The 26,826-nt window shown below is 44.4% G+C and overlaps 1 protein-coding gene across 3 annotated transcripts in view; it reads left to right on the forward strand.

The window, feature by feature from the left end:
- The window catches only part of TAF2 (TATA-box binding protein associated factor 2), a 129,226-nt gene that overhangs the window by 74,598 nt on the left and 27,802 nt on the right, over window positions 1–26,826 (forward strand). For all 3 annotated transcript variants that reach the window (XM_085853727.1, XM_085853728.1, XM_085853729.1), the window contains exons 15-18: window positions 4,827–4,892; window positions 5,343–5,595; window positions 8,302–8,442; window positions 16,857–16,967. In XM_085853727.1, coding sequence (XP_085709853.1) covers window positions 4,827–4,892; window positions 5,343–5,595; window positions 8,302–8,442; window positions 16,857–16,967 — 571 coding nt within the window. The remainder of the gene's footprint in view (window positions 1–4,826; window positions 4,893–5,342; window positions 5,596–8,301; window positions 8,443–16,856; window positions 16,968–26,826) is intronic.

Raw genomic sequence — 26,826 nt, forward strand, 5'->3', positions numbered from 1 at the left:
TCAATGGAAATGAATGTTATAAGAAAATTAAGTTATTCCCTAAAGTAGAACATGGGCAAATATTCATTGGTTCGCTCTTTGAGTATAATGAAAATATAAAAGGGAAGAAGTGCTTTAATCGGAACGTCTCAATCTTTCATAGTCTCAATTTTACATTTGCTTGTATGGGAGGGAAGGGGATAGGTGGGGAGAAAATCACTCAATTTTACATTTGCTTGTATGGGAGGGAAGGGGATCAGTGGGGAGAAAAATCAGTCTCCTATTTTGGGCTTTTGGGGCTTGAGTCAGAAAGTTTTTCCCTTTTCCCCCATTCATTTGAATGGGTGTCCCAGAAACCCCATTTATCATCTACTCTTATCTAATAAATCGATAGCCATTCTTCATCATCTATGATAAATGGATGAGGTGTGTGTGTTTGTGTGTGTCATTTTTTTGTGGAGTTCTGCTGGAGCTTTCTGATGGGGAGTGTGATGCAGTAAAATGATCGCCATGATCTCCTGAGTTGATTAGGTTAATTAACTGCAAAGAATCTGAAAGAATTCCCATCTTTTAAATGCATACCATGTTAAGGTGTATGGAGCAGCTTAATAATAAAAATATGGCCACTCGACCTGTAGCTTATCTTAGCCCTGGCCTCATGCTGCAAACTAAATTTGGTAGAATTCTGATTGGTGGGTCTGGTGAGGAGGATTTTTTTGAAGGAATTAATGTAATTTTCCAAATTTTTTACTAAGTCTGCCATTTTGACACATTTCTGGTCATGTGATCAGCATGACCTTCACAATTTAACATTTGGACCATGTCCTAATGTTGAGACCCAAATTTGGTGGGATCCTCACTGGTGGATCTGGAGAAGAAAATTTTTGAAGGAATTTATGCAATTTTCCCAAAAGTTGATGAAGTTGGCCATTTTGACACTTCTGGTCACATGATATGCATGACTTCCACAATATAATTAACACCCCTATCCCCTCCCATAATGTTGCAACCCAAATTTTTTGGCATTCTGACAGGTGGGTCTATAGAAGAAGATTTTGGAAGGAATTTGCACGACCGCCATTTTGACACACTTCTGGTCACGTGATCAGCATGGCCTCCACAATTTAATATTAGGACCGTGTCCTAATGCTGTGACTCAAATTTAGTTGGATTCTGACTGGTGGGTCAGGAGAAGAAATTTTTTGAAGGAATTTGACATTTTCACAAAAATTGATTAAGTTGCCCATTTTGACACCCTTCCGGTCATGTGATCAGCATGGCCTCTGCAATTTAACATCCGAACCCTATCCTTATGTTTTCACCCAAATTTGGTGTCATTCTGACTGATGGGTCTGGAGAAGGAATTTACGCGATTTTCCCAAAAATTGGCTGCTGGCCATTTTGACACACTTCCAGTCACGTGATCAGCATGACTTTCGCAATTTAACATCCGTTCCCTGGCTTAATGTTGTTCCCCAAATTTGGTAGCATTCTGTCTGGAGAAGATTTTTGAATAAATTTACCAAGTCGGCCATTTTGACATACTTAATGTCACGTGACCAGAACGAGCTTTGCAATTCCTGTTACCAGTCAGGAGCGGAACGTTGCTGCAAAATTTCAGCTGGATCGGCCCATCGGTTTGGCCGGAGAAGCCGTAAAAGGAGACGGATGGACGGCGCATGATGAGAATACCTTATCTGGAATGTAAATTCAAGATAAGCTAATAATAATCTTTATTGTCCCATATCCAGGGGAATTCCTCTTTTGGTGACACTGCAAGTTCAAACATCATGATAAAATATAAAACATCAAAAAGGAATAAGAAAAAAACCACGCACGCACGCACGCACGCACGCACGCACGCACGCACGCACGCACGCACACACACACACTTAAGGCCATTTTTCCCTGCTGGAGTGGGGGCTAGCCTTGCGGGTCCCATGACAATCTTCTGTCATGGTTCCCTTTTTGAGGCAATGTTTTTTTTATGGCCGGATGCCCTTCCTAACACCAACCCTTTAGTCAACTTTTGTGACATGCAGGGAAACGGTGTACCTATTCTAAACTTGGGCACACACTGGGAAAAATAAGAATAAGAATTGATTTGGGATGTGTAAGGACCTGAAAGTCCCTGTGGTGTCCAGCTTGTTTACCCCGTGTACCCTACCCCATCCCTCTCCCTTCCACAGATCTCCTCATGCGTCTGTTCCACACTTTTTTTTCCTTCCCTCTCCTGCCCCTCTTGTCTCCTGCTCCCCTTGTTGTACATTCTGTGTATTAGCTCTCATACAAGCTTCCACAGTGTACACAAAAATAAAGAAAAAGAAAACAGGGTAAAAAATATGGAATAATTAAAAAAATATATATTTTAAATACAGAATAACAATGTGGTAAAAAATATAATAGGTCCTTGCATGGCATGGCATTCTGACTACAACAGAAATATCAAAAAGAATGATAACATTGCAACAAAGCAAATATTACCAAGGAGTAAAAGACATGAAATGTCATCGCCCCCGTGGTTTTAGTAATTTTGCTGTACGGAGTGAAAGGGTCAGCCCATATGTATTTACAACTAAAATGGCTGCCAGTCTACCAGTCAGCCATCTTTGATTACAACGTAAAATAAAGTGAGGGGCACATGCATACTGTGCTTGTGCCAAGTTTGAACAAAATCGGACCATGCATGTCCGAGAAATGGTTGGGGACACATTGAAGTAACAAAATGGCCGTCAGTCGGCCATCTTGGATCTGATCTCGAAAATAAATGATGTGCACGTGTAAGCCATCATTCGTTATCTGTGAGCCAAGTTTGAACAAGACCCGTAAATGCATGTCCGGCAAATGGTGGAGGACGGCTGCGGACGGACACATGGACAGACGAGACCCAATCCATAATCATGTTTCAGAAAAAGTCCCAACGAGGGCGAATTAATACTAATAATATTAACAACAATAATAGTATTATCATTTGGCAATAATAATAATAATAACTACTGTAATATATAATCCCCACCCTGGTCCAAAGCTCACCTGGGCTTGGTGAAAAGGCAAGCTAATGCTCAAGCAGTACGGCAGGTAGGTATGCAACAAGGTCATGAAGAGAAATGAAAATTTCTTCCAAGGGACTAACGGGTCCAGTTGTCAGACACAAATGAATCTCATTCCATTTTGAGGCACAAAGCATATCTCAACCCGTCGCTTGGCTGACTGTTTTAATCAAAAGACAGCATGTTGTACTTCACAAACATATTGCATGTCCATCTGTGAATCTCAATATGGATGTAAAATGAAGTGAAATGTGTGAAAAGGGATCTTTTGTAACACATAGTTGCTGCTGCTGCTGCTGTGGTTGTTGTGGCTATGGTTGTTGTTTGTGTGCTCCTTCCGCATGCTTTTATATATTTTTATATTATTCTGAGAAGTATGACTATATATAATTTTGTGTGCTCCTTCTATGTCAGTCACGCTTTATTCCTTAAGGGTTGGACTGCTGTCGTACCGTTGGAACTGCTACATTAAAGCTCCAGATCCCACTTCTTCCTCTCCCCTCCACCCATCCCCATCTGCCCCCCCCCCCGAAAGGTGTTTTTAAACCAGAATTTTTATGATTAAACGCACACAAATCTTTTTTCAAACTAAATATATTATTAGCTTTCCAACGGTACCATTTTTAGCTCACCTGGACTTTAGTCAGGTGAGCTTATGCGACCGAGCAGTGTTTGTAGGTGAGTGAGTGAGTGAGTGAGTGAGTCATTCAGTCCGTAAACACTTCAGTCATTAGCGCTTGAACCAAACACATGATTTTGATGAAACTTGGCCACAATCTTCATATCTCATGCCGAACGAAGGTTTATTGACCACATCCAAATCTCCCCTCATAAAGGGGGTCAATGGGGTTTTTTTTAACCCTCCCCCCCCCCAAAAGCTATTTTCTTTCTCCTCCAAAACTTCACATCCGATTTCAATGAAACTTGACCACAACCTTCATTACCAGTGATGAATAAGTATATCGACCACATCAAAATCTGCGCTCGTTAATGGGGTCTATGGGGATTTTTTTGACACCCCTCCCCCCATCCTTCCCCCCCACCCCTCCCCCACCCACCCCCCCCCAAAAGGTATTTTCTCTCTTCTCCCAAACTACACACACGATTTTGATGAAACTTGACCACAACCTTCATCCCGCGTGTTGTACCAAAGTGTATCTACTGCATCAAAATCTGCGCTCATTAAGGGGGTCTACAGGTGGGGGTGGGCGGGGGGTTGATCCCCCCTCCCCAAAATAGGGATTTGTTCTCTTTCCTTTAACTACACGCATGATTTTGATGAAACTTGACCACATCCTTCATCACCATGATGTATGAAAGTTTATCGACCTCATCAAAATCTGCGCTCATTGAGGCGGTGTATGGGAGGGTTTTTGACCCCCCCCCCCAACATAGGTGTTTGCTCTCTTCTCTGAATTCCACACACAATTTCAATGAAACTTGACCACAACCTTCATCACCCGTGACGTACCAAAGTTTGTTCACAGCATCAAAAAAAATTCAGGGTCAAATGAGGTCTGTGGGGGGTTTGAGTGAATGTTGCTCCTAATCCAGGTGAGCTTTTGGACAGGTGGTCCTATTTTTATTATTATTTGACAGTGGGAACCTTTCAGAATGAAGCGTGACGAACACACGGGCAGACGCTTCTCCTTCTAGGAATAAATGAGTTTTACTGCTTTAAGTTGGTATATTGCCTTTGTATCTCACAACAGGCAGCACAGACAAATTTGTGTGTGCAATCAAAGTACCCAGAATTCCCAGCTGGTTATGACGTTTGTTTTTTGTTTTGTTTTTTAGGAACAAGAAGAAAAAGATTCCCTTGATGAATGGGGAAGAGGTTGACATGGACCTTTCTGCCATGGAGTGAGTATTCCTTGAAGGAACTTTTGGAACTGTGTGAAGTGTAAATTGAGCAATTAATGAATAGGTGCAGGATTAAATGGGTAGTCATTACATTCATGCTTGGAGTTGTCTTAATGGTTAGGGTGGTGTTGTTGGGATCCTCGGATCCTGAGTTCAAATCCCACTCGGCTGTAGAATTAATAACAGGTGGGGTTGACTGTCTGTCATCCTTCCGAGTTTGGCAAAATGAGTGCCAGCATGCTGGTATCCTGTGTCGGAGTGGCGACCCGTCCAGGATTGTGTCCAATAGCCAAGGAGACTGCTTTGGCAGCACCAACGCTCTGTACAGAGTATGGTCCTGATCGATTGCCAGATTACATTCTGAGCATGTGTGAGTTTGATTAATTGTTGAGCGAAGCGTAACAGTTTGATGGTGAAACGTTTCCATAATTGCATTACTCTTCATCTTAGCTCGGATTCTCCCCTACTGTGGATCCGGGTTGACCCGGGCATGACACTCTTGCGGCGTATCTCCTTCGAACAACCGGACTTCATGTGGCAATACCAGCTGCGGTACGAGCGCAGCGTTGCCGCCCAGTTAGAGGCAATTCAGGCACTCGAGCAATATCCAACTCCAGCATCGAGACTTGCCCTCACAGACATCCTTGAGCATGAGCAGTGCTTCTACCGTGTGCGTCTCGAGGCCACTCAATGCCTGGCCAAGGTAAACTCACAACACTTCGTAATTGTCCTGCAGACATAGCTGTTGATCTCTTGCACATACGAAGGGCGGTCAATAAGTCACCTTAAAATGCCGATATAAATTTGAGAATGTAATATGTGTAGTTGTAGACGACATGTGTTATATCTATTAGTAAGAGTCATGTTTTGCCTGTTTTAGATCTGGCAACATTGAGCGGATGACGTCAGTGGAGCAGTTCCAAGATGGCAGCTCCCTAAGAAGCATGCACCAGGGAGGAGCAATGTTCTATCATCTGTTTCTTGGGAAGTGAGGGTGTGAATCCCAGTGAAATCCATCACAGAATGAAAATGCAATGTGGTGACACATGTTTATCGCTGCAGCAGGTGTACGACTGGGACAGGAAGTTTAAAAGTGGAGTGTCTAGTGTGGCAGATGATGCTCGCTCTGACTGGCCTCATATAGCCGACACACCAGAAATGGTTGCAGGAGTTGAGCGTGTGCTTAGGGAAAACCGTCGCATTACGCTGGATGAAGTGATCTCTGAATTGAACATTAGCCATGGTTCAGCACACCATGTCATTGACAACGTGCTGGGGTTCCGCAAAGTGTCTGCAAGGTGGGTGCCCAGACAACTCACACCCGAACTGAAAGAACTCCACTTTTAAACTTCCTGTCCCAGTCGTACACCTGCTGCACTGATAAACGCGTCACCATATTGCATCTTCATTCTGCGATGGATTTCACTGGGATTCACGCCCTCACTTCCCAAGAAACGGATGACAGAACGCTTCTCCTCCCTGGTGCATGCTTCTAAGGGAGCTGTCATATTGGAACTGCTCTACTGATGTCATTCACTCAATGTTGCCAGATCGAAAACAGGCAAAACATGACTATTACCCATAGATATGACATATGTCGTCTACAGATTCACACATTACATTCTCGAATCGATATCATCATTTTAAAGTTACTTATTGACTTCCCCTCATTTCTGCTTCCATTTGCCTGTGGCCTTTTTTGCGGCCCTCTTGCCTGCAGTGCAGGTTTTTTTTGCCATCCATGTGGGTTTGCTGCCACCATCAATGTTGTTGCCATTCGTTGGGCTCTTTCCCGGTTCTTTCTCCGTCAAAGGAATCCAATTTGAAGCTGAGATTCTTGCCCATGAAGTGTTGTTCTTCGTCATAAAGAAATTATAGCTATTGACAGCATGTCTTTGCCGGTTGCTAATAGAGGCATGAAAGTGCAGAGGCAGCTCCAGTGTGAGCTCTGAGAACAATGTGGCTCAACACCCTAATAAATCTTCTATCCTCTGTCTGAGCTAAATTTAGACTATAGCTCTTGAATGTCTCCACAACTCCTAATGAGCAGAAGAGCAGAGACAGAGGGACGGGAGTTTATGGCTTCAGACGTTCTCTTGCAGGGCGGCGGGTTCAAGTCATTTTTATTTCTCTTTTTGAATAACCCCTGCATGGTTCCCAGAAATAACGTTCATCCGCAATAGCAACGGAACAAAAATGCCATCAACGCAATGAACTCTTCGCAAAGCTGCAGTGTTGCACGTTATCCATTTATTCCATAATCTGTACCACGGGGAAAATAATACAATATTTCCCACTTTGAGCTTTCCGCAGTGCTGTGGCATTTTTGTTCTGTATTTCATTACTTTTTTGATCCCTTGCTCACCGCTTAATGTAATGGATATTGGAGTTTGTTGTGGTTCTTCATGCTTGTAAACAACTTTTTTTTTTCATTTCTTCTCGAGGCTTGCACAAAGGACCTTGTGATCAGATTTTACAAACATCACGGGTTTATCTTTCAGTCATTTAATTTGACGAGTAAACTAAAATTCTTCTTTACTTTTATCTTTCTACTTTCTCTGTCTTGGTATGCCTGCCAAGATAATTAAACTCTGATTTCTAATAATGCATGCAAACCACACTCGGTGGTGTTATGATGGATGAAATCAACAAAACGTTGATTGGAGTATTGCTAACCGCCGTGGCAAGCGAGGAGAAGCTGTTGTTTTCGTTGTTAACCTTTCATCGAAGCAAAAAAAAAAGCAGTCAGAGCTCCCATGAAGAGTTAATGCCCAAAACGTGAGATTTTCATCGCTTCCCACAATGATTAGCATACCTCGATAACCGTACTGTTGATTTCATGCATTGTTCTACCTGTCCACCAAAGCAGATCGACATTAACTCTCACGAGCAAGACTAGTTGTATGTCAGTGACATTCTGGTTTGAGCTTCCATTCTGAGTCTGCGAAGTCGGCTGTTCGATTCTCAATTTGGTGGCGTCATACCAATAACTTTAATGAACTAGAAACACCTGCTCCCTCGAGGAGCAACCTCGGATGTGGGGGAGGGGAGAGAGTATTGGGGGAGGTGGGGCAAATATGGATTAACCCTGTGGTTTAGAATTCCCTCGGGTGGGAGAGTGGGGGAAGGATGGACACTTTTCATGAATTGTCCTGCTGACTGTGGAGAGAATAGCAACGTCATAAAATGGTGTCGCCAGTCCCCATAGTTCCCTGGAGGCTACGTTGCTTCCTCCAAGGTCACTGGCTCTGTTTGTCTGTTTGAAGTCAAGTTTTGTGTTGTGTTCTCTGGTGTCTTTGTCGTACATGTGTGCACATGATATGTTTGACAGTTCTTCCATGAACCTTAGACCCTGTTAAAAAAAAATTTTTTAATCCTAATTCCGTTGTTGTTCTGATGTCGTCCTCAGGTAGCTAATGCCATGGTGAACACCTGGAGTGGGCCCCCAGCCATGAAGTCTCTCTTCACACGCATGTTCTGCTGTAAGAGTTGCCCCAACATCATCAAAACCAACAACTTCTCAAATTTCCAGAGCTATTTCCTGCAAAAGGTGATGACAGCCGATATTTAAACGATACGTTTTTTTTCAAGATGGTGAATTACAGATTGAAAAGTCAGTGGTCCCTTTCATTCAAAGGCTGCTTGCCATCAGCCTTCCTTTTCTGAAAAAAAAATCGCAGCAGTGTCCGAAGGAAGTGGTGCAGTTTGCCATTTCCTTCTCGTGATGCTCGGCAGCTGGAGCACCCCCTTGTGTCAATTCAGCATCTACACCACATCAAAAAAAAAAATTCAGACGGACAGACGGACATACCAAATATTGAAGCGGCTATACCGCATAAAAATGCAAAAATTTATTTGTCCAAATAACTTTCAGAACTAGAATCGACTTTTCTTTTTCTCTTGAACCACCCACCGAATCCCCTTTTTTTCTCAGCTTTTCTGCAGCAATTCTTCCTCTTGGGACTATTTTGATCTGGTTTCAAGAGTAAGCATGTCGTGTAAAAACAGCTTTATTTTGTGCTGCCAATGACATGCTGATCATGTTATATTCTTGTAAAAAAAATCTTGATTTCTCCATTGCTTTTGATGCAAATCTTCATAATATCACCGTCTTGCGTCTTGATAATGGTATCGATGGTTGTTCACGTCTTGCCGTCTTCGCAGGTCCATACAACGACTTCCCTTTGTCCACCTTCTTGTGTTCCTCAACATTCCATCTCAGGTCCCATTTTGTTTTGAATCGCTATTCATTTTGGTCATTTAATCCACAAATACAATTAAAATCTTCATCTATTACTGATGATATTCCACTCTATTTCCTTTCAGAACCCTCATGTACTGTAAGCATATGCACCCTCCTTATTTAAGGGGCTGTCCAAATTTTTCAACATTTTAACAGTGCAGTAACACCCCACCATTCGCGGGGATACATTCCTGAAAAATGCCACGAATGTCAAAACCGCGAATGTCGGGGAATTGTTTCAATTGGAAAAGTAGGGTTAGGTTGTTTTTTTTTGTTTTGTTTATTTACATGGTCCAGGCTCGTGGAAGAGCCAGGACACAACATAACGAAGGGAACAGCAGGAGAAAGGGGAAACACCAACAGCAGGGCGGAGGGAGAAAGTAGACGGAGATTTGCAGTGCGGTCCTTTCGGCGAGATCGAGTGTGTGTGTGGGATTTCTGAGGATTGGAAAGCATATTCCAAGTGTTTGACTAGTTTGTGATTTTTGTCAAGGTCTGAAAAGAGGGAAGAGGCTGCTGCCTGTCTGTCAGAATGATGAGAGATGTCACGACAGAGTGTGGAGTCATCAGCAAAGATATAAAGAGGATTTTTACAGAGTCAGTGACATCATTGATGAAGATTTGGAATAATATGGGGCCTAGAACACTGCCTTGGGGTACTCCAGCCTTGATCGGGAGAAGAGATGAAAGGGTTCCGCTAAGAGTGTGGAGGCAGTCGGTAATCCAAGAGTGGTGTTGGCCTTGGATTCCATAGGCAGACAGTTTGGAAAGCAAGGCAGGATGCCAGACTGGATCAAAAGCTGGAGATATGTCCAGAGAGACGGCCATGATCTCATGTCTGATATTGAGGGCCTCCATCTATTGTTGGGAGAGTCTCGATGCAGCATGTCCAAGGTAGAGTGACCAGGTCTGAAAACGAATTGATGATCTGAGATGAGGCTCTTGGAGAAAAGGAATGATTTTATGTCAACTGTGATGATGGATTCCATGACCTTGTTGATGATTGGAAGTAAGCTAATTGGTCTGAAGTGAAGGGGATCCATTTTTTAACCTTTTGTTTATTTTTATGTAATGCTGTGATGTTGGCTGATTTCCAAGAAGATGGAAGATGACCAATGATATATGACAGGGCGAAAAGGGCAGAGAGGAAGCTTGAGAGCAGCAGAGCAGGTTTGTCGGACACGGTTTGTTTCTTGGCATAATCTTATTGACTCGGAGGTTATTAGAACGTTAAGTTAATGTGAATGGAGTTCATTCTTTGGTTTTTGAATGAGAGGGTTGTAAATCCGGTTGTCTGGTTAGTGTAGTGGCCGGGGCTGAAAAAGGGCTCTAATTTAGGAGATACCCCTACCGGTGGTATAACAAGCTGAAACCGGTCTCATTTGAACCATATGGATGTCTAGTTTTTGAAAACTGAGGTTGTAGTTGTTGAAATTCCGCACGACATGGTGAATTAACCCCTTGAGTGCAGGAACATAAGAGAAAATGGCCATTTTCAATAATTCATTATTTACTTCAATAAGCATAAAATACATGTAGAATGGTTGATTATTTCAGGGTATTTCTATGTATTGGACACGTTTTAAGATATTTCAGCGGGTTTTAGGCTGCTAAGGTGGCAAAGGACCCACAAAATACCCCCAATTTTGGCAGTTTTGTGCAATTTTAGGAAAAACTTGTACGTTTTCTCTTACTAAATGCCCAATATATGTTTTAAAAGTGCCAAATTTGATTATTTTCATCAGGCAGGTATTCCGGAGGGTCTTTTACCCCTTGGCAGCATAAAGTCCATGAAATACCTTGCATAATATCAATTTCTAATAGTAACCCTGATATTTTCCATAGCTTTCCATAACAGTTTATTTTTGCATAAAAGATGCCGATTTTAGAAAAATGAAAATTTTCACTCGAACTGCGCACATGTCAGAGAAAGGGTTAATTTACCTGGTTGTGAACATTCTATCATAGTTTAACTGACATATTCTTTAATGAGACAACCTGCCTGATGAAAATAATCAAATTTGGCACTTTTAAAACATATATTGGGCATTTAGTAAGAGAAAACGTACAAGTTTTTCCTAAAATTGCACAAAACTGCCAAAATTGGGGGTATTTTGTGGGTCCTTAACCACCAGAGGAGCCTTAAACCCCCTGAAGTATCTTTGAACATGTTCAATACATAGAAATACCCTGAAATAATCAACCATTCTACATGTATTTTATGCTTATTGAAGTAAATAATGAATTATTGAAAATGGCCATTTTTTCTTTTGTTCCTGCACTCAAGGGGTTAATTCACCATGTTGTGTAGAATTTCAACAACTACAACCTCAGTTTTCGAAAACTAGACATCCATACGGTTCAAATGAGACCGGTTTCAGCTTGTTATACCTCTGGTAGGGGTCGACTCATTTTTCTCGGTCTCGGCCACTACACTTAGTGGTATTGTGCAGTACACATGGTGAAATGCATCAGCCACAATGAATATGGGGTTACAAGATCTTTCACTCTCTCAAAACCAGTGGCCCAACACTTGTGCCCCATGCTCGATCCAGAGTATTGGTTCTCCCAAATTTTCTTGGATGGGTCACCACGCCGATGCAAGATGGGCAACTAAGTGTGCAGGAATTTGTCATTTGGTCATATGGTGCAAGTGATACTCGCGTAATCTCCCCAAAGGACACTGTGGGATCTTTAACACACACACACACACACACACACACACACACACACACACACACACACACACACACACACACACACGTGTGTATGTATGTCTGTATACATACAGTATACTGTAAGATCCTAGTTTATGTTGGGGATGTGTTCCTGCAAAGTATGATGAAAATCAAAGGAGTTTATCTCATAATTATTGAGGGAATAAGGGAGGATGCGTTCATAACATCACCGCTTCAGATATTATATTTTGCTTTTTACCTGTGATATTACCCTTTAATGAATGACAGTTATATTGAAGTACACGTACGCATAAAAAAGCAATTACCGGACATATTTTTTAAATAAATAAGTTAATAAACAACCTCTGCTGGAAGCGATTGTCGTTGGTGGTATGTCTTCTTCGTCCTCGTTTAATGAATGTGGGCATATTTATCAATCGGATAACCCGGCAATATCAAAGGCATCTTCACAAGCATCCTTTTGACAAATAACATTTAATTTCACTTCCAAGGTAACACTTTTACAATGCCTCTTAGCAAATTTACAATATATTTCCTTTTGTGAGATGCAAAGTACAGCAGTTCTTTCGGCGATTTTGCGATCTCCCGATTTGATGCTTTAGCGATGATTCTGGTGTCTTTATCAGTGTTGTAAGTTCTGAAAACACTTGAGAATAAAAGGTATGGCTTTTAAAATAAATTAAAAAAAAAGAATATTGAGAAGTGGTATTAACCCTTTGAAACCTTGCGGCCGTTTTACCGGCCACTGTTCAAACCTCCATATACCCGACCGGCCGTTTTACCGGCCACTGTATGAACCTCCATATACCGGACCGGCCGTTTTACCAGCCACTGTTCAAAGCTCCATATACCCGACCGGCCGTTTTACCGGTCACTGTTCAATCCTCCATTTGCCTGACCCGCCGTTTTACCGGCCACTGTTCAAACCTCCATATACCCGACCGGCCGTTTTACCGGCCACTGTTCAAACCTCCATATACCGGACCGGCCGTTTTACCGACCACTGTCCAAACCTCCATTTCCCCGACCGGCCGGCTTACCGGCCACTGTTCAAACCTCTATATTCCTGACTAGCCGTTTTACCGACCACTGTTCAAACCTCCATATACCCGACCGGCCGTTTTACCGGCCACTGTTCAAACCTCCATGAAACCCGACCGGCCGTTTTACCGGCCACTGTTCAATCCTCCATTTGCCTGACCCGCCGTTTTACCGGCCACTGTTCAAACCTCCATATACCCGACCGGCCGTTTTACCGGCCACTGTTCAAACCTCCATGAAACCCGACCGGCCGTTTTACCGGCCACTGTTCAATCCTCCATTTGCCTGACCCGCCGTTTTACCGGCCACTGTTCAAACCTCCATATACCCGACCGGCCGTTTTACCGGCCACTGTTCAAACCTCCATATACCGGACCGGCCGTTTTACCGACCACTGTCCAAACCTCCATTTCCCCGACCGGCCAGCTTACCGGCCACTGTTCAAACCTCTATATTCCTGACTAGCCGTTTTACCGACCACTGTTCAAACCTCCATATACCCAACCGGCCGTTTTACCGGCCACTGTTCAAACCTCCATGAAACCCGACCGGCCGTTTTACCGGCCACTGTTCAATCCTCCATTTGCCTGACCCGCCGTTTTACCGGCCACTGTTCAAACCTCCATATACCCGACCGGCCGTTTTACCGGCCACTGTTCAAACCTCCATATACCGGACCGGCCGTTTTACCGACCACTGTCCAAACCTCCATTTCCCCGACCGGCCGGCTTACCGGCCACTGTTCAAACCTCTATATTCCTGACTAGCCGTTTTACCGACCACTGTTCAAACCTCCATATACCCGACCGGCCGTTTTACCGGCCACTGTTCAAACCTCCATATACCGGACCAGCCGTTTTACCGGCCAGTGTTCAAACCTCCATATACCGGACCGGCCGTTTTACCGGCCACTGTTCAAACCTCCATATACCCGACCGGCCGTTTTACCAGTCACTGTTCAAACCTCCATATACCGGACCGGCCATTTTACCGGCCACTGTTCAAACCTCCATATACCCGACCGGCCGTTTTACCGGCCACTGTTCAATCCTCCATTTGCCTGACCCGCCGTTTTACCGACCACTGTTCAAACCTCCATATACCCGACCGGCCGTTTTACCGGCCACTGTTCAAACCTCCATATACCGGACCGGCTGTTTTACCGGCCACTGTTCAAACCTCCATATACCCGACCGGCCGTTTTACCAGCCACTGTTCAAACCTCCATATACCGGACCGGCCGTTTTACCGGCCACTGTTCAAACCTCCATATACCCGACCGGCCGTTTTACCGGCTACTGTTCAATCCTCCATTTGCCTGACCCGCCGTTTTACTGACCACTGTTCAAACCTCCATATACCCGACCGGCCCTTTTACCGGCCACTGTTCAAACCTCCATATACCGGACCGGCCGTTTTACCGACCACTGTTCAAACCTCCATATACCGGACCGGCCGTTTTACCGGCCACTGTTCAAACCTCCATATACCCGACCGGCCGTTTTACCGGCCACTGTTCAAACCTCCATATACCCGACCGGCCGGCTTACCGGCCACTGTTCAAACCTCTATATTCCTGACTAGCCGTTTTACCGGCCACTGTTCAAACCTCCATATACCGGACCGGCCGTTTTACCGACCACTGTCCAAACCTCCATTTCCCCGACCGGCTGGCTTACCGGCCACTGTTCAAACCTCTATATTCCTGACTAGCCGTTTTACCGGCCACTGTTCAAACCTCCATATGCCCGACCAGCTGTTTTACCGGCCACTGTTCAAACCTCCATATACCCGACCGGCCGGTTACCGGCCATTGTTCAAACCTCCATATACCCGACCGGCCGGTTACCGGCCATTGTTCAAACCTCTATATTCCTGACTAGCTGTTTTACCGGCCACTGTTCAAACCTCCATATGCCCGACCAGCTGTTTTACCGGCCACTATTCAAACCTCCATATTCTTGACTGGCCGGTTTACCAGCCGCTAATCAAACCTCCATATACCCGAGCGTCTGGATTTTTCTCCAGGGAGCCCAGGGTGGGGGAGCCAAAAGTCTAAGGAGCTCAGGGTGGTTCAAAGGGTTAATAACGTGACGATGTACTTGCCAAACGACATAATAAGGGGTGACGTAAACCAGGGTATTTCTGTATACATTTTACATATAATACACACTTTCCCTCATCCTCAGTTGTCTGTCTCTTGCTTTGAAGAAGAGCTCACGCGTGGAAAGTCGCTCCGCCTTTCCTACAGTTGGCATTTGTTTGAGAAAATTAATTCTCCTTATTTTTCTACCGAAGCAAGCGACCTCTTGTCCAGTGTTTCTCAAATGGTGGGTCATGTCCCACATGGGGGCCGTGAGTGGGTTTCCTGGGGGGTCACGAGCTGTCTGCGCTAAGTAGTTGCACAAGTCCTGGTGATGTTTTCAACAAATTACCGATGTGAACTTGCATTCTCAAGCTTAGTGGGGATCAAAACGAAAGCCACAAACAGGCTGATTGATGTCAAGATCGACCTACAATGTTAGCTGAGGAAGACTAGTCACCGAATTGAAATGTGTGCAAAAAAGAAATCAAAATGGCCCAGATTCCAGCCTTTTTTTTTACTCCTGCAGCAGGGCTGAAACTAACGGGTCAAGCCCAGTTTTCCCCACCTGGGTTTAAAAAAAAAACCCACTTCAATAAACCCATTATTTTCTCCAGTAAAGTGTTTTGGTTTTTTTTTTCAAAATCTTCATTCCTGTGTTTTTATTTACTTATTTTTAACCGTTGTAGGGAGGGATTACAGGGGTCGTGGCGACCAAATACCAGGATGGGTGGGTCGGCTGCATAAATCCGGCTGAGAAACACTGCTCTTGTCTTTATAAAGACGAGTGAGCCAGTAGCAGTGGGAGGTGTGTGTGTGTGTGTGTGTGTGTGTGTGTGTGTGTGTGTGTGTGTGTGTGTGTGTGTGTGTGTGTGTGTGTGTGTGTGTGTGTGTGTGTGTGTGTGTGTGTGTGTCGAAGCCATAACATTTCTACCATTTGAGTTTTTGTCATCAAATGTTCAACAAGACTTTGTGATGAGAATATGGAGAACAATCATGGATACATTTTATATTTTGTTTTTTTTTTCGCTGTTTTCATCAAGTTCGAGTACAAAGCGGCGGCAGATGGGCTTTGCATTTTTGAATGCTTTCTAGTTTTCCATTGTCTTGATGCTGTTTATCCCCCCTCCCCCCCCTAGTTGCTTTGCATTTCCATAATAAGAATCAAAAACTTTCTGGGTCATGCTTTTTCAAAAATACTCCCTCAGTTGTGGAATTCTCTTCTGCTTTGAATTTGTTGCAATGGTGCATTCATTTGTTAGAGTGGCTGTTGTGACCTTCTTGGTTAAACCTTTTAGACTGATCACCACTGCTCACCTCCACTCATTTCTTCCTCTTTTGTCTCTTCTGTGAAACTAACTTCCCCAGTCTGTTCAGTCCCATTCTTCCCTCCGGGGTTTCAAGGAAGTTGTTCACCACTGCCTTCGGTCATCCCCCATCCATACTCATGATCTCTTCTACCGCAAATGACCCCATTCCCAAGCGCCCCTTTTTTCTAGGTTGTTGTGATTTCCCCCTCTCCCTCACCCATTTTCGTTTGTTACTTGTCGGTTGATTTGTTCCTTTTCTGTTTCATCCCCACTTTCCCCTTCCTCCTCTTGTTGTGCTTGAGCTTGAGTGCAGCTTGTTCACCCCCATGTGTCCTCCCCCTCCCTTTGATCTCACTCTGACTTCGACTCTTCTGTTGGCGTTTCCTCCTTTCCATCTTGTTCCATTCCATTCTGGCCTCGCTCTTCCATGAGCCTTGATCACGTTTTCTAATAAAAGGCTTTGATTGACCCCATTGAAACTTTTTCGTCGTTTACCTGCACGTGTTCATCTTTGGGTACAGCACATTGGGTCGCTTTATAAGCTACATGCGACTTGTTTTGCTTGTCTTTGTCTCTTTTCCTCCACAGAATATTCCCATTGCAATGGCAAAGCAGCGAGATGCACATGGCCTATGCCCTAAAGAAGTTCTCACTTTCATCCTCGACCTCATCAAGTACAATGACAACCGTAAAAACAAGGTTTGTTAGGGGCAACCTGCTGTGTGCTAGTGCACTCTCATGCATTATTTAGTGGTTTGCCATAAATGGGCTCCTTTCACCAAAAATACAATCAAACTTCCTGTTTACATTTTATTTCTCTCGAAGTGTTAAGTATCTCCACAGATTTGGTGAGATAAATATTTTGTAGCATGGAAGAATGTATTTGAAGGGAGGGGGGGGGATAGGGAGTGGCCGTTGAGGTGTGGGACACAGATTGGGAACTCTTTGTAAACCTTCATCTCTTGGATACTTGACCCTCAACCCTCTCCATCCATAAAAATGCAACACTGCAGTGAATGTAAGAATTTTGGGAACATCAATCAATTACAACATCACGTTCTCTCATCTCGTAACCGAGTTCGTCATTCGCCTCTGGGCTCTCGAGCCTGGGTTCGAATCACAACGAAAGCTATAAACTGTCAATCCGGTGTTTCTCAGGAAGAGCGATGTTTCACAATGTGTGTGCCGTCCATCGGAGGAGACGTTAAGCCGGATGACCTGGTTTCCAGCACTGGTAGTTGGTGGACATTAAATATCTCGTGGTGTCCTTCGCAAAGAGGAGTCAAGTAATCACCCGCACCCTGAACAAATTAATAAAGCATCCTGCCCTAATAGCATGGGTACTGCATAAGTGGCACACTGGCACCTCAGTAATGATGCAAGCAGCAGGCTACAATTGGAATGGAATATTCATCCAATATGCATTTGCTCACAGCATTTGAGTTAAGGCCGAGTCTTCAAAAATACCGTGTCGCTTTTCAAGTGTGTGATGGTCACCTCGTCGAATTATTGGCTCATCTGTGCCAGTCAACTGCATGATGTGCCAAGACATCGGAAGATATTTTGCCGGCAAACGCTCGCTTCGTTTTCAATGATTAGCTTTCGACAGATCATTACTTTGGTCTCTCTGTTCCCACTTATAATTCAATTATTATCTGGTCGACGGTTACGTGACAGAACAAGAAAGATCAAGAAGTGGCCCATTGGCATACATGTAATCAGTGGTGCCACCGTCGTTAACAGGGAGTAACGAAGGTTTATAACAGCTTGAAAACGATACAGATTCTCAGACATTGGTTTTACAAGGCTATTTAAAACATGTGAAGCACTAATAATGCTACTAACTTCCTGTTTCACTTCCATCTTCAGTTTTGCCCACTGTTGACATCACCATGCGCATTCAATATTTTTTGAGCGATATTTCGCTTTCAAATGGGAAACGTCTTTTTGCGATTGTGTTCCTTAAATATTTTTAAATAGTTTTTTTTTTCTCTCTCTAATTGCCCATGCAATTTTACAATGTTGTGATGTCACAATGTAAAAGTCCCACCCCTTCGTCTCCAAATAACTCTGTTGCTCCGAACTTTTTCCAGGAGTGAAAAGTTGCACTTTTTCCGTCATTGACTTTCATCATATCCTGTCATGTCAGCATACATCGTGACTTGTGCGATCGTTGTTTATTTGCCAAAGTTTGAGAGTTCAAGTTGCGTTTGGAATGAAATTGTCATCAATCACTATATATATATATATATATATATATATATATATATATATATATATATATATATATATATATATATATATATATATATATATATATATATATATATATATATCTCACTTGACAAAACTAAGAGAGACAGAGACAGAGACAGAGACAGAGACTGGACCGTAAGAGCGAGCGCAGTTGCATATTGTGAAAGCAAAAGGGCACGAGGAGCACCTCCTTGAAAATAATTAAATGTCACAGGTTAAGTGGAAAGGCAAAAGTGGAAAAGGTGAGGCTTCAAATTGTCACTCAGAAACGATGAGACCTCAGAGGAATATTACGACAAATGAAATGCAAGTGGAGGCAGTCCAGGTTCATTGACGATCCTGAAAAGAGCAATCGGAACAAATGATGCGAGAACAACAAAACTTGACATCCTTCTCCTGGAAACTGAATCCTTGATCTAAATGAAGGTGGATACTTTGAATCCTGGGAGGGTTGTAACCAATGTAGAGGTTACAACCACAAATAGAGGTTAAAACCATTGGGTAGTTTGTTTAAAAACATAGACTTTCATTCACGGTTCTTTCTCAAGCTTCACAGCATGCACACCTGTGTGAATATGACAAATGTTAGCAATGGAAACGTGTGAAATGCTTCCGGATCTTTTTAACCAGCTAAGCTCTGCCTCTGTCAGGGTGCTAAGATCCTGCAGCAGCTTCCCAGGATGCGTGACTGCCAAAGAGCGTGGCGAAAAATCCAATTTTTCTCTCCCACATTGGTACATCCTCTTGGCTACCACTGCCCGGCTGAGGACTCGAGGAAATAATCCTCGACTTTGTGCTACTCATGATGCTTTGATTCACTGGCTTTGCTCAGTGTGGTCTCGCTTTGCTTCAGCTCCGTGACAGAAGTACAGAAGAAACGCAGTGTTGTTTTTATTGATTAATTTAAGTCCCAATGTTATCATCACGAGCACTGTCGAAGGATGTACATTGTGTTGCTTTTATACCGTGATGATATCATATGTCTAACTTGACAACTTAGCTCGGCACAGCACTTGGGTGACAAGGAAGCGTTCACGTCGTAAGCTATTGTGATTACCTCCACCACCGAAGTTGAAGGAGGCTATATTTTCACCCCTTTCTGTTTGTTTGTTTGTCTGTTTGTGTGCACAATATCTCAAGTTGTCGACGGATCCGGAGAATATTTTGTGGACAGGTTCTGTGTTTGACAAGGACGAACTGATTAGATTTTGGTGAAGATCCGAATCCGATTACTAGAATTTTTTTAATGTGATTCTTCACCATTGAGAGATCGGGCCAAAAATGATATATAGCCCAATATCTCAAAAGGTTATTGATGGATTCCAACAAAACTTAGTGGACAGTTTGGGAATGTCACCAGGAAGAATTGATTCAATTTTGGTGAAGATCCGAATACAGATATGGATACGAGAATTATTTAATTTTAAAATGATTCGACACCATTATGAGATAGGGCTAAACGCGATATAGAGCATGATATTTACCTCCGGCACCGAAGGTGAAGGAGATTATGTTTTCACCTCTCTCTGTGTGTGTGTGTGTGTGTGTGTGTGTGTGTGTGTGTGTATGTGTGTGTGTGTGTGTGTGTGTGTGTGTGTGTGTGTGTGTGTGTGTGTGTGTGTGTGTGTGTGTGTGTGTGTGTGTGTGTGTGCAGAATATCTCAAAAACTTGTGGACGGATTCGGATAAAAATTTGGTCTGCAGGTTGGGTGTGTGACAAGGACGAACTGATTCGATTTTGGTGAAGATCCGGATTCGGATCCAACTACTCGAATTTTTTAAGTGATTCTTTACCATTGAGAGATAGGGCCAAAAGTGATATTTAGCACTATATCTCAAAAAGTTGTGGATGGATTTGGATAAACCATGGTGGAAATGTTGGGTGTGTAACAAGGACTAATTGTTTCGATTTTGGTGAAGATCCAAATCCGGATCCGGATATGAAAATTATTTTGTTTTTATGTGATTCTTCACCAACAAGAGATGGGGCTAAAAACGATACTGCATGACGTCTCAAAAAGTTGTGGATGCTTTCGGATTTTTTATTTTTTTTAAGAAGAAGAAGGTGCTTCCAACCAAAAGTAAAAACTCGATTGACTCCGCTAATTTGAGCAAAAAAGCAAGAGCAGGCTAGGTCTTGGGGCAAAGTTTCACCGGTTTCACAGCCGGCTTTATCAGGCACATGTCCGGTTTTTATTTCGATACAACCGTTCATTTCTGGTCACGTGCTGGTGATCGAGGTCAAATGGAGGAGTGCTTAAAAAAAAAAAAAAATTCTTGCAAAAGCAAAACCAAACGTCAAATCACATCGTTGAAGGGGTGCTCTGCTCTTTTTTGTGTTTATTTACACGTGATCTGGTGTTGTTTGTGTGTGGGTGAACACGTGTGTGCGCTTGTTAACCTCCGCCATCGAAGATGGACGGAGGTTACTGTTTTCACCCCTGTCTGTTTGTTTGTGAACAGTATTACGGAAAAACTCAGGTCAGGTCAGGTATGGGAGCATGTGCCAGAACAGCGCGTCACTGCGTCCACTTTCCGCCGGTACTCCAGGGGCCTCCGTCTGGCCATCCCCCAGGCAGATGCCAGGCCCATCCCCATCTCCTTGAGATGATGGTCAACCTGCTGCAACCATGAGGCACGTGGTCGGCCCACTGGCCTCCTCCACTCATGAGACTCCCTCGCTGAGAGAATCTGGTGAGCAGGATCAGCGTCAGGAAAACGAGCCACATGTCCATACAGCCGCAACTGACGCTCACGGACTATGCAGGTAACAAATCTCATCCGAGTCTCTCTCAGCAACCGCTCGTTGGACACAAAATCCGACCAGCGATAGCCAAGGATTCTCCGAAGAGCTCTGGTACCAAAGGAATTAAGTCTCCGTCTCGCACCCATAGAGCAAGACTGGAAGTACCAAGGACCTGAAGACTCGGACTTTCGTCCTCCCGCACAGGTACCGGCAGCGCCACACCCCATGATCCAGTGAATCCATGACTCCCCAGGCCCGACCCAGACGTCTATTGACCTCTGACTCGCAGCCAGCAGAGACATGAATATCACTGCCAAGGTAAGTGAATCTCTCCACGACCTCAACATCCTCACCACAAACAGACACAGACAGGACAGCAGCATCCAAGATGTCACCGAAAGCCTGGATCTTAGTTTTGACCCAAGAAACCCGTAATCCCAACGGCTCCGACTCCTCATTCAGCACCTTGAGGGCCCCCAAGAGGATATCTAAAGTCTCCGCAAAGATGACTGCATCATCTGCAAAATCAAGGTCCGAGATCTTGACATTGCAAAACGATGCACCGCAACTTGATCTCTCCGACATCCTCCCTAAAATCCAATCCATACAAGTGCTGAAAAGTGTGGGGGCAAGTACACATCCCTGACGAACTCCAGTAACAACTGGAAATAAGTCAGAGATGGTACCACCACACTTCACAGCACTCTCAGTACCAGAGTAGAGTTCAGACATCAGATCGATCAGTTTTGGTGGCACCCCACGAAGACCAAGAATCCTCCAGAGGACATCCCGATTCACTGAATCGAACGCTTTACAGAGATCAACATAGGCTGCAAGCAGCCCCTGCCGAAACTCTCGTCTGCGTTCGGTGAGGACACGAAGTGCAAGGATACGGTCAATCGTTGACCTCTTTGGTGTAAAGCCTGACTGCTCTGGATGCTGGTGCTCAAGCAGATGGTGGCGAACCCTTTTGAGAATTATCCGAGCAAAGACCTTGCCCGGCACTGAGAGCAGCGTCACCCCTCAGTAGTTGTTGCAGTCTTGGCGATCACCCTTCCCTTTCCAGAGAGGGACAACAAGGCCCCTCTTCCAGTCAGTTGGGATGATGCCTGTGTTCCAGGCAGAGCACAAAACTGCATGCAACGACACGAGTGCAGCATTTCCACCAGCCTTGAGAAGTTCAGCATGGATGCCACAGATCCCTGGAGCTTTGCCCCGTTTCAACTGGTTCACCGCAGCCCGTGTTTCCACAAGCGAAGGTGGACCACAGTTGATTCGAGGGTCAGCAACAGGGATTGTAACACCCTTGACGTCCAACTCGACAGCTGGGGGATCAGCCTGGTACAACCGCTCAAAGTAACCGGCCCAGCGGGCCTTCACTTCAGACTCCTCTGTCAAGAGCTTACCACTCTCTGCTCGAACTGCAGTGCTCCGAGGGATGGGCTTGGATGAACGTAATGCGCGAATTCCCCTGTAAGCGGGACGAGAATCACCTGTCCACAGGTGATGCTCTACCCCCTCACAGATTCCTCGCACATAGGCCTCCTTGTCCACCCTCAGTGCACGTACAGTTTTACGCCTCAGCTCCCTGAACAGCTCAGCTCTGCCATTCAGCCTGGCCCTGCGACTCTGGTCAATGGTATCCAGTGTCCCTTGAGAGACAAAATTCTTCTTTGCCCTGCGGTGAAGGCCCGGTCACACCTTGACGTTTTAGCCAGCGATGGCAACGTGTTAAAATTTATGTAAAACGCTGGCTTACGTTGAACTTTTGATGTTTTTTTTTAAAGATTCGCACGTATTCATAGCGACTTGGTCTTATGTATAACGCATTGGTAACTACACAGAACGTTTCGTTGTGTTATAGATAACTTATACCAACGAATGCTGAACCTGTTGTCGGCCTACACAACCTATGCCCAACGATAGTCTAACTCAGGCATAGAGCGTTGCACGCATCGCCGACGATGTCGTGGCGTAGCCTATTAAAAGGCTGACGCACAACGATTCAAATCATAACTGCCGTAGAAATGGAAGTGTCAACATCGCGGTCACACCTTGGCGATCTTGCCAGCGTATGCCGACGTAACAAAAAGTGTGTCTAAAACGTTGGGGCATGTCGAATACGGTATGGGTAAGTTTGGTATGCGCGAGTAGAACGCTAAAGTATGCTATCATAAGTCGTAGTAAGTAGAGTACGTCAAGAAATTTTGAACATGTTCAAAATTTTACGACGTACTCGGCGTATGACACACGTTCCGCATGCGATGGGGATAGGTTTTACACACGATATGTGGACGCTTACACACGTCCACAAACGCTACTTATAAGCTACTCATAAGTCGAAACACGTCACGGTAATGTCTTTTTTACGTGAAACTTATTTCTAACTTATGTTTGACGTGCTTTGAACCAATTCTTTACGTCGTCCCAACACACATTGACGTATGTAGACGTATTCCAATGACGTCTTCCGGTCGACAAAAAAAAAAAATGAACGTGTTTCTAGCTTACAACTGCCATATAAAGTCGTGTTCCCAGCGGTTTTGGGAATTGGTATATAAGAATGCTGCTCATAAAAGGGGAACCCAACAGTGTTTTCGAGTTCCTTTTTGAGTCGATGTCCATGTCAGCAGTAACAGTATCAGTATCAGTATCAGTATTAGTATTAGTATTAGTATTAGTAGTAGTTTGTTCATGTTGGCAGTAGTAGGTGGGTGTGAGGGGGAGGGTGTGAGGGGGAGGGTGTGAGGGGGAGGGTGTGGGTTATGATGGATCCTCCTTGCGTCCGCGTGTCCACGGGTAGGTTCATAGGCTGCCACTCGACGATTTAAATGGCTGCATCTCCACTATTGAAAGTAGACGCTTGCGCTCAACAATTGGATTTTTTTTACACTCAACGACTTTTAAACGGTACCACTCAGCTAGTTTCATTCTTTACAATGAACGATTTAAATTGCTGTCACTCGCCTTTGTTTTTTGACGCTGGGGTTTGGAAATTTGAAGCGTTTCTTCTGAAAGTGTTAAAACGCTCAAACTCGACTATTTTAAATATACGCTGCCGATGGACAATTGGAATCATAGCCAAGCTAGACATCGAAGTGTGAACATCCTCGTCATGCTGAAGAAAAGTTTGAAGAATGCTGCAAATAAGTGTCCTGGCCGTGGACGTGGACGCTGACGCAAGGACGATCCATTATACCGACGTCTTTCAGCCTATGAGTAACTTAAAAGTAACATCTGTCGACGTGTGGCAACGATCGCGTAACGTGCCAACAACACGTTAATCATAGGTAGGAAATAAGTTTCGGGTACTCTAAACATTACCTCGGCGTGTCTCAACTTATGATTAACTTACAAGTAGCATGTGTTGACGTCTGTCAACGATCGCAGACTGTGCATACAACTTGTGGCCAGCGTAGCGGAACGTGTGAGTCATACGCCGGCATACGTCATGAAATTTCAAGCATGAAAAAATTTGAGGACAACCGAAAAGTACAACGTTTAAAGCCAACGTACTACGACGTATGCCAGCGTGCTCTCAATGTTATCAAAACTTACCCATAACGTATTCAACGTGTGCCAGCGTTTTAGAAAAAAAATTCAAAAATCGGCATACGTTGGCTAAAACGTCAAGGTGTGACCGGGCCTTGAGCTCCAAGGCATCCACCGGCAACATCAAGGATGGTGGTCTTGAAGGCGCTCCACAAATCTTCAGGACCCCCCAAAGCACCCAGACCCCCCAAGTGTCCACTCAGCCTGTTCGCAAACTCCTCAGCTACTCTCTCATCCCTGAGCTTGGCAACATCCAGCCTCGGCTGGGATGGTACTATTCTCCAGGATTTAAGGTGCAGCTTTAGAGTTGCTACAACAAGCCTGTGGTCAGTATTGAGGAACTGAGCACTCCGGTAGACCCTGCAGTTCTGGATCATCCTCCAACGACCGTCAATGAGGACATGGTCAATCTCCTTTGCCAACACCGCCAGCGTTGGAATACCAAGTCCAGTGATGAGCTTGTGGGCGCTGAAACCATGAACCAGCCACCCTAAGTCCATGACTTCTTGCAAAGTCAAGGAACTTAGTGCTATTCTGGTTTATAGTTCCTGACCCATGGGGACCAACACACACCTCATAACCATCCCTATCAGTTCCAGTCGATGCATTGAAATCCCCCAAGACTAGAAGTGTATCTCGTCTGGGGCACTGATCAACCACAGACTCGAGTGTGGCGTAGAATGCATCTTTCACGGTGAGATCACTCGCCTCAGTCGGAGCATAAACAGAGACCAGGGAAATGACACCTAAGGAGTGACGAATCCTTAATCTCATAATACGCTCGTTGACTGGTGTTACCTCAATTATCATTGGGGTCAGCTTATTGGACACAGCTACAGCAACTCCTTGGGTATGGTAACCATCAGAGCGACCAGACCAATAGTAGGTGTAACCACCCACCATTATCTCGCCGCAATCTGTCTCCGAACCTCAGAGAGAGCTGCAATCCCAATGTCCAAACGCTTGAGCTCAGATGATAACAGAGACAGGTGATCATCCTCTCTTAGGGATAGGACATTCCAGGCACCCACCCGAAGGGACCGCCTCAGGTTAACCCAAGGAGACCGCCGTCTGGTGGACAACACCTCAGCACCACTCCGACACACTCTCCCGCAATCTGACCCAGGGATGTTACCCCGTGGTTTCCCTCATATCATCAAAGATTGGGGGTCCCGAAGGCTTTGCCCCGATCCCGTCATCCGGTGAGCTGCCCTGCGAAGGGAAGCTGCGCAGGAGGTACTCCCACGGAGTGGGTTTTCAGATTTTTTTGCGTTTTTGCGTTTTGCGGAATGAAGGGTTTTACGGTGGCCGGAGTGCAAATCCTGCCACCAACCTCCTAATAAGAAGTGACCCAACTGCAGGAGGACGTCCGCAGGCACAGTTGGGCACTAGATATGGATGGCCGTTGGCTCACAAGGAGCTCCTCCGCCCTTTGACAGGTTTTGTTTTTAATCCTGCTGGGTGTCCATATCCAAACACCCTCCTCACCAGAAAACCTGGTGGGGGAGACGGTTTAGTCGCCGACAACCCGACCATGGAACAGGTTAGTACAGGTTTACATGTTACCTGTAGCAGGTCACAGATCGAACCTGACCTGACAACGACCTGACCTGACAGGAAAAACTCCTGGACGGATTTCGACGAAACTTGGTGGGGGGAATAGGTATGGTCCAAGGATCATGCCATTAGATTTTGGACTTGGTCAAAAGTCCAATATGGCCGCTATGGCGGCCATTTTGAAAAAAATATTTGAATTTTTGTTTTTGCATTTCTACATGTTTTCAGTGATTTCCAACCCCAAAAAAATAATTTGTTAGACAAAAAAAAACAATTTCACAACTTTTTTTTCAAAAAAATTTCGATTTTATTTGAAAAATATTTGAATTTTTTTTCCATTTCTACATGTTTTAAGTGATTTCCAACGCCCCAAAAAAATTTGTTAGAGAAAAAAAAACATTTTGCAACTTTTTTTTCAAAAAAATTTCGATTTTTTTTTTTTTTTTGG

The sequence above is a fragment of the Eptatretus burgeri genome, chromosome 14 (assembly GCF_056783735.1).
Source record: "Eptatretus burgeri isolate ZD-2024b chromosome 14, Ebu_testis_v1, whole genome shotgun sequence".
In the NCBI taxonomy this organism is placed as follows: Eukaryota; Metazoa; Chordata; class Myxini; order Myxiniformes; family Myxinidae; genus Eptatretus; species Eptatretus burgeri.